General features: G+C 44.0%; 1 protein-coding gene across 1 annotated transcript; it reads left to right on the forward strand.

The window, feature by feature from the left end:
- Positions 1-6,246: 6,246 nt before the first annotated feature.
- LOC116062223 (vegetative cell wall protein gp1-like) lies at positions 6,247-7,591 on the forward strand. The gene is made up of 3 exons (XM_031316873.1): positions 6,247-6,306; positions 6,901-7,155; positions 7,248-7,591. The coding sequence occupies exons 1-3, from the start codon at positions 6,247-6,249 to the stop codon at positions 7,584-7,586; spliced, it is 654 nt and encodes a 217-aa protein (XP_031172733.1). The 3' UTR covers positions 7,587-7,591.
- The last annotated feature ends 1,355 nt before the right edge of the window (positions 7,592-8,946 follow it).

The following is an 8,946-nucleotide window of genomic DNA, read 5'->3' on the forward strand; positions in this document are numbered from 1 at the left end:
ACACACACACACACACACACACACGCTAGAGAATACAGCTGCTGTATAACCACATCACACTAACACACATAAGTATGGTCCACATTATCCCACTCTATGAACACAGACTGAATGATATTTATAGCCTAATAGATTTTTTTTCCTCACGAGATGGAGAATTACAGTAAAAGTGTGTGTGAATCTGCCACAGTTTTTTGTTGTTGTTGTTGTTGTTGTTGTTGTTGTTGTTGTTGTTGTTGTGGCTTTACTGTAATTGTGAGTGACTCAGGTTCGTTGTGCTTGCCAAAATCTTCTCTTGTTTGTTTTTCATTCATATCTTCTAATTTTTTCCACTGTGCTGTGTGCGCATGTGCTCTGTCAGTCATACTCTTATGTGTGTGTGTGTGTGTGTGTGTGTGTGTGTGTGTGTGTTGAGCTGAAGCTGTATGGCCCACTCAGGTTTCACCTTGGCACCAATGCTTTCACCCTGGCAGCAGATTCTACACACTCTTCGCTGCCAACTCTCTACTGCTTTCCACACCACCTGTAACATATGCTCACATCTAACAAGGGTAACTAAAGTTTCCAAGACTGTATGGGCCACAAAGTATCATATGTCCCTCTGTTGCAGAGAAATTTACAGAAAATTCCATATCCATATTGTTTCTAGTATTTCTGAGGCTCAGAGAAAACCCACACTTTACTGCACGCATTGCAGTAAAGTTTTACGCCAGTCTATTAACCATTGTTGTGCCTCCAAGAGTAATTGTAATAATTTGGAATTTATTTGGAATAAAAAAGACAATTGATTGATCATGGTTTTCAATCCTTTTTCTTTTCTTATCATATTTGTTTTTTAATGTTTTGTTGATCAATCTATTATTGACACTGTTTTTATACACTGAACTCAAATGCTACTGCCTTTGCAGCTATCCGAGGGCACAGACTGCACTACAGATGCAAAATTCGGTGCTTCTTTTTTTTTTTTTTTTATACTATTACATACTTTATGTATTATTATCAGTAAGAACAAATGAGGAAAGTTAGTGATTCCCTGAATGAATGAAAAAAAGGTTAAGGAGGAGGATCAAGGGGGGCAGACAGATGGAGGCCCAGTGGTGAAGGCGATGTTGCCTCCTCAAGAGTCTCCTCATGTGGGCACAACCTTGGCCCCCTCTCTGCTAATCTCCTACCCGCTTCATCACGCCCAGAGGGGCACCATGGCATCCTACAGGCTGGCAGCTGTTTTGGGAGCCGCTCCCTCCTTTACCCTGCTTTTCCTCACCTTACATCTGAGGGATTGACACAGGGATCAGAACCCCATCTTGAACTTGTCTTCAGCGCCATCACTAATGCTACATTAAACAGTGCCGCAGTGAAGGACAAGCACCTGCTGCACAGTAGAAACACTGCAGTGCCTAGAGTAAAGGGCATGGAGGACAAAATATGGCTTGCCTGTGAGAGCTTGTGTGTATGTGTGTGTATGAACACACATTATCTACCAATGCATATGAGTATATGAACTCGGAAATAGCTATAGGCCCGTTTCCGCCATGTCAATACGGTATATCTGCTCAGGGATCTTGCATTAGCTCCAGCGACCTCCCACCATGCACCTCTTACCGCGCAGCACTCGCAGTATAAATAACACTCACAGCCAAGTGTAAGAAACTCTGGGCTTCACCCAAACTGTGGCCTCGCTTAACCAGCTGTGGGAGGCCAGGGCATCAGGGTGTGGGGTGGTGAGTGTTTGCATGTGTGGTTGCTAGTGTGTATGAGGGGAGGCTGCTTGTATGTGTGGGTGTGTGAAAGCAATGGAAATGATTGTTTCTTCATGTATGTATGTCTGTGTGGCTGGATTTGGGACTGGGAACTGAAGAGGCTAAAACACCCCAGTGAAATTTATGTGTTTTATTATGGTGAAGGTGATGGTGTGAAATCCCCCGACTCTTACCAGTACATTAACAATAGGACTCGGTGTTACTGGTTCAGATTTCCTGAAAAAACATTTGACCTTTCTTTTTCTAGTGTGTGTTTTAGCTACACTAGTGGCTGCAGGAATGGCAATGTCAGCCGTTCCACCACTTTGGTCCAGACTGAAATGTCTCAAAAACTATTTGATGGAGTGCTGTGAAATAAGATTGGTGTGACAAAAGATTTGCTCACCCATTACTACATATGATCTAAAATCTCAACTTGATGACCTTTTGGCTTACAGCATCCTCACACAAATACACAATTTAACACTGCCACGCACACAAGATGATGAACCCTTTTGATACACCAAAGACCTTTTTTCTGGGACCACCCTCAAATATTACATTTACTTCACAACTAATGCTGAATATCATAAACACATTTTGGGCCTCAACTCTTATCTATCTATATGACCTTGACAATGAGCATTACCGCCTCACTGTTGCTAGCATGGCTGTAGACTCCTGTTATACATATATCAAATAACAAATACTGCACTCCACATTCTATCAACTTAAATCACTAGCACCCAGTCACACATAGGTATGGTATGAACTTTCCTTTACCACTTTATTTTGTTGTTTATTTCTTGAGTCAAGCAGATGGGCTTTTTGCCTCTGAATGCATTGCTTCTCCAGGGCAAACTGCCCGCTTCATCCCCAGGCTTGAACGGGGGCCTCCCTGGAGACAGTCACAATGCCATCAGGCCTACTTATACCTCTGATTATGCGTTGCTAGGTCCGCTGTTCGATCGTGTTAATATAATCACCAACACAGTATACGACTATTAAATGATGTTTTCCCTGCTTTACAATAATGCTTATTATGTGCATGGTCGCAAGGCAAAGTTTACTATGTCTCCTGCAGATCGATAGGAACTTTATAATTTAGATTTATAAAAACAGATTAGCATAGTGAATAACAATCAAGAGGAAAATAGGATCAATATCATTCACCAAAATAAGTTAGCTTCAGACAAAGCCTCTCTGGGGATTTCCAGCCAACTTAGCCTCTGACTCATTGCTGGGAGCAACAACAGTTACCCAGGGGATAGCAGGCTGAGTGGGGTAAGGGATGGGATTGTGAGGAGGAGGAATTAAGAGTTTGAGATTTCTGACAGAGTAGTACATGGAAGAGTTGGAACAAGGGAGGACTATGGAGGCATTTGGAGGGAGGCTGATGGAATGAAGAAAGGAATGGATGATGGAGAATAGCGAGTATGTAAAGGATTAGCAAGGATAATAAAAAAAAAAAACACAGAGGGGAAGTGAGGAGATAGAATTCGAAAGGATAAGAAAGACAAGATTTGAAAGAAAGGAAAATGGGAGCCTGAGATGATGGAAAGGATTGGACAAGAGAAAAAGGAGCAAGCATGGGGAGAGGGTGCTCGGTGGGGTAGTGGGGTGCTAATTCAGAGAATGGATGGGAATAGCAGCCAAGGCATTTTTGTATTAACATAATTAACAGATGGTGTTAGTGATTAGGTTACATGCGATTCAGGAAGCCAGGGTTGTTAGCTGAGTGTTAAGGCTGTACATTCTGTCAGCCGGAAAAAAAGATCGGAAAAGAATGATGTCAGTGGAGGGAATTAAATCAACAACACCTACATATATTTAAACACACAACTGTGGGGGGAAGTGGGGTACACCCACACACTTGCATATGTACAGATGCATGTCTGTGAACACACACCACACACACACTCTTTACAGACACACATTATAAGCACAGTGACACACACACTAGTCCAATTGTAGACTTAAAATGCATTGTTTCTGTGTTTTTTTAGTGTACCGGCGAGGGCATAAAGGCATTTTATGAGCAATGGCCCACTTTCAAAGCTTTGTCTGCTATAAACGTAGCTTTGATATGAGAATAGTGACATGCTGCTGAGAGAAGACTCTTTGTGACTCAGTAAAGTATAAAAATAGTCCTGTTGGCTCACTAATGTGAACATGGTGATGCCTTTTGTTCTGCATGCTATTGTCTGCAACTATAGGCAGGAGTGTGTGTGTGTGTGTGTGTGTGTGTGTGTGTGTGTGTGTGTGTGTGTGTGTGTGTGAGAGAGAGAGAGAGACGGGAGAGAGATCACACCTGGCTTAGTCTCAAAGGTACCGCCATGTTAATGCATTTGTATTTGTGTATGCTTTGTATTATTGCTTTAGTCTGGCCTATTGAGTTGCTTATACAGCACTGTTCCCACCAGTTGTGATTCGGTCTTTCACCTGTTTGATATTATATTGTATTACTCACTTCATGTCTGCTGCCATGTGAATGTGTCTGTCTGTGTTTGTGTCTGTCTGTATCTCTGTCTGTCTATCTTGTCTGCCCATTGGTTTGTTTTTCCTGTATACTAACAGCAGTGAGTTGACTTGTCTGATAAGTCTGTGTACCATGTGAAAAGACAGACAGACTATACAGTGGAAACAAATAATTTGCCTTGAAGCAATAGGTATGTGTGCACATGTGTCTCTGTGTGTGTGTGTGTGTGTGTGTGTGTGTGTGTGTGTGTGCGTGTGTGTGTGTGTGTGTGTGTGTGTGTGTGTGTGGGATCATGTGTGTGTTTGCGTGGTGTCTGTGTCTTCAAAGCAATCTGGTTTTAATGACCGTGGGATATTGTCCAGCTTGTAATTCAGACAGGCAGGAATGTGTTTGGACGAATCTGTGTGTGTGTCAGGGTGTGTGTGCTTATGTATGTGTGTAGGTGCATTTGGCAGTTGGTCTGCATCCAGCTGGTCCTGGTCCTTGTCCAGTGGGGACTGGTGTGATTGTGACTGGCCCTCTGGTGGTTTGCAAATCAATCACAGGTCCTCAAACTCGGACCAAACCTCTGACAGTGACTACCAGTTTCCTGGAACAATCTGCTCCCCTAAATAACCTCACATGGTTTCAATGACTTCTGCTCTGTCATCAGGCAAGTTGGCGTGTGATGATACTCGGTGAATCCATCCGCCCAATGCTGCTTGGACAATATAAAATGGGTCATTTAGTCTCTTCGTCTTTTTGTTTGGCTCCATGATGTATTCGGTATAAGCTGGCAGTTTAAGAGGCTCATTAGTGGTTGATGGATAGATCCTCGCTGATGATTTTGTTCGAATCCAGCGCCAACATTGGGCACCAGTACCAGTTTGTAGTTTCAACATCAGCCTTACTATGCTACTGCTGTGTCTTGTCCTTAAGCCCAGGCTCATAACTTTCTGACTTGTTTTCTGAGAAACCTAATATAGTTAGGTTAAAGTGCTTTTATTGTCATACTTCCCATTACAGACATATAAAGAAAAGAACGAAATATGGTGCCTCCGAGGCTGTAGTGCAATTTACATACAACATACATGTTAAAAGAAATAGCATCAATTTTAATCCTAAAAGGTAGTAAAAGACAATAGTGAAAATTGTAGCCTGTGTGTGCGAGCACATGAAGTAGGTCATTGGTCCATTGCATGACTAGTCCGACTAGTCCACTGAGTCTGGCTGTTCAGCATCCGGACAGCCTGGAGGAAGAAGCTGTTTTTGAGCCTGGTAGTGTTGGCTCAGATGCTGCACAGCCTTCTGCAAGCTCTCTTTATCCACCGTAGGAAGTACAGGCATTGTTGAGCCTTCTTCACTAAGGTGGTGGTTCTTGCTCCATGAGAGGTTGTCAGTGATGTGCACCTCCAGGAGAGATTAAGAAAGAGATTGTTGTCCCTGCACCATACTTCCAGCTGCTTTACCGATTATATGCCGATTCGTCGTCATTGAGCCCTATGACTGTGGTGTCTTCAGCATATTTGATGATGTAATTGTCCTCATGCTTGGCTACATAGTCGTTGGTCAGCAGGGTAAACAGCAGTGGGCTTAGGACACAGCCCTGGGCTGCTACAGTGTTCACAGTGCAAGTGTGAATTTTTTACCTTTGTCTGGGATTGCTCAGAAAGTCCATTCATCGTCATGCGCTTATCTGGGGTCGGGTCGCGGGGGCAGCAGCTCCAGCAGGGGACCCCAAACTTACCTTTCCCAAGCCACATTAACCAGCTCTATGTTCCCGGTGTTCCCAGGCCAGGGTGGATATATAATCTCTCCACGCAGTCCTGGGTCTTCCCCAAGGCCTCTTCCCAGCTGCTCCAGTGTTCACAGTGCAGGTGTGGATTTTGAATGTCTGGGTTTGCTCAGAAAGTCAAGAAACCAATTGCACATTGAGGTGCTCAGTCCAAGGGAGTGTAGTTTATTTGTCAGGGTCAGGGAAAAGATCGTTTTGAACGCAGAGCTGAAGTCAATAATCAGTATCTTTGCATTTGTGTTCTTGTTCTTTAGATGGGACAGAACCAGATGGGCGGCACATACAATGGCGTAATCTGTGGAGCGTTTCTGCAGGTAGGCATATTGGTGTGGGTCCAATGTGTGTCAGATGGAGGCATTGATGTGTCCTTTGACTAGCCGCTTGAAGCACTTCATGACAACTGAAGTAAGTGCCACGGGGCAGAAATCATTGAGACAGGTTTGTTGGTGACTTTTTTGGTACTTTGCCAGCAATAATGAAATAGGATAGGATATTTGTTCTGTAGCTGACTGATAGCAAGCTTAGAGCTACCCCAGTGCCTCCTTAGCATTGGCACCTGGTGGGATGTAAACAGCTATGGTGACAACAGTGGTAAATTCCCTTGGTAGGAAATGGGGACGACACTTAAGTGCTAAGTATTTCACAGTGCACAACAGGGATCCCTCGTTTTGCACTGTGGATTTGTAGTAGGTAACTGATTATTACTGCAAAAGAAATGATAATTTGTCTCAATCCTGTTACTGGAATTACTGGAAAGAAAAATCTGCCACTGAATGACCTTTCAATGTTAATCTCTAATATTATTAATAATAGTAGGGATGTCCTGATCAAGTATTTCTGGCCCTGTACCCAATCCAAGTCCTTTTAATATTGAGTATCTGTGATGGTTGGGGCCGGCTGGCTGTGAGTTTTTGTTTTTGTTTACTATTTCCTATTTGGTTTTTCCCACTGTCAGTTTCTCTGTTGGCCCTGCCTCGTGTTTCTGTTGTTTTTCCCCTCTCTCCTCCCACTACTACTGCCAGCTGATTGAGCGCACCTGGTTTTCATTCCACCATCACCTTCTCCCGCCGCACGCACCTGCCTCCCATCTTCAATCAAGATCAGTATTTCAAGCCCGGCTCAACAAACCATCTTCGCTTGATCGTTGCCGTCCAGTCACCCTGGTGAAGCTCTCAGCAAAACTTCTCTGAAACCCTCGTTATTTCCCTGTCTCCTTGCCGAACGCTAACTTACCTTTTGTGTTTCTCTCCTGCAGTCATCATCTCCATCTCCGCCTGTCATCTCCAGTCAGCTGGCTTCACCTCTCGGACCCCCTCCCACGGCACCCTGCTTCAACCTGCCTCAGTCTCCGTCCCCAACCAGCCTCTCCTCGCTTTCCCTGCTCTCCAGCCCCAGTGTCTCTCCCTCGGCTCCTCGGTTACGGCTCTCCCGCGCTCCCCCGCGCTCCCCTGAGTATCCTCGCCCTCAAGTTTCTCCATCCTCCCCTAGCTGCTTCCCTGTTCCTGGCGTCTGCCTCCCCACTCCCCTTTTCCCCTTATTTTCAATAAACCTTTTTGTGAGCTCTGCATTTGAGTCTGTTCTGTTCCCAGCGTAACAGTATCTGCAGATACTGAGTCCGATTCCATACTTTCATTTACATAGTAGCAGAAGATATGCAGTGTTGATTAAATATGTATCTGGCATATTGAAGCAACAGTTGTAGCCTACTGATGTTGGCACACCTTATATTTTACAAGCTACCTAATCAATAATATTCAAATACCAAAAGTTCTGGTTCAAAACTATGAAGTTGATCTGCTTAAATTACTGATATGAATGAAAGTTTACCTGGATATGACTGACTACCGAAATTGACATGAAGCCATCTGCTAGAAAGAAGACGTATCACTCTGGTGGAGTTGTTGGAACTACAGAAATACTCCCAATTGAGCAGTGGTGTTACAGAGTGTAGGCTCTTCATTAACAAATGATCTTTGCAGAGGTGCACCAGCTGCAGAGAGAACTTTAACCAGACAACAGACAAGGTTAATTTTAGCCTGTCATCAAGTTACTTGCAGAATTAAAGGGTTAAATTCGGGTCATTTATGTAGTAGAAATGTAAAAAATGTTTCGAAGTTGGTGCCTTCTAGACCGAGAAAAGCTAGAAAATGTATTTTTGGCTCATGTGGATGAAAGACAACAACTCCCAGAATGCACTTGCTTCGCTTCCCTACGAGTCCACTCCCAAGCCACGCCTACCGGTTACAGACATAGACAGTGAGACAGTCAAGTCAACTCAAATGTGTTTTATTGTCATTTCAACCATATACATGAAACGTTTCACCATGGCTCAAGTGGTGTTACACATTTAAAATATATATAAAAACGACATTATATAACAACGACATACGAAACAGGCTACATTTAGTGCACACACATTATAGGCTCCGTAAACTTCAGCTAATGCATTGGTAGCATTAGCGCTTGGTGTGATGTAAATACTGAGTATAAACACAGCCGTGAATCTGCATGTAATGTAGAACGGTCGGCATTTAACAGTCACAAACTCCACCAGCGGTTAGCAGTAGTTGGATAAAAGCACCCCATTTCTGCAGCAGTCCGTGTCTGTGTTAACACAGCCCAACTCCACGAGTCTTACCTGACAGAGTAGCATCTGCTCGGAAGGCTAGCAGGCCTGGTAGCTGGATAGCGGAGTCTGTTACACTGTTGTTCAGCCATGTTTCCACAAAACACAAACACAGCAGTCTCTGAACTCGCGTTGGGAGTTTCGTTGAAGTTGGATGTAGTCCAGTTTGTTGTCTAATGAGCGGAAACTTGCAAGCAGGATGGATGGGACAGGTGGCCGGCTAGCATTAGCTTTCCACCTAGCTCGAACTCCTGCCCTTGGTCCTCGTTTCCGCTTTCACACACACCGCTTTCGATGTCCCCTTACCCGGCTAGTGACATCAAGCGAC

This window comes from Sander lucioperca, chromosome 12 (assembly GCF_008315115.2).
Source record: "Sander lucioperca isolate FBNREF2018 chromosome 12, SLUC_FBN_1.2, whole genome shotgun sequence".
Classification (NCBI taxonomy): domain Eukaryota; kingdom Metazoa; phylum Chordata; class Actinopteri; order Perciformes; family Percidae; genus Sander; species Sander lucioperca.

What these genes read in the sequence shown, in the direction of transcription:
- LOC116062223 (XM_031316873.1), top strand. Translation starts at nt 6,247, where the DNA reads ATGGGACAGAACCAGATGGGCGGCACATACAATGGCGTAATCTGTGGA. An exon ending in TCTGTGGAGCGTTTCTGCAG is followed by an intron (nt 6,307 to 6,900) that starts GTAGGCATATTG and finishes GCTGGCTGTGAG; the next exon opens with TTTTTGTTTTTGTTTACTAT. An exon ending in GTTGCCGTCCAGTCACCCTG is followed by an intron (nt 7,156 to 7,247) that starts GTGAAGCTCTCA and finishes TCTCTCCTGCAG; the next exon opens with TCATCATCTCCATCTCCGCC.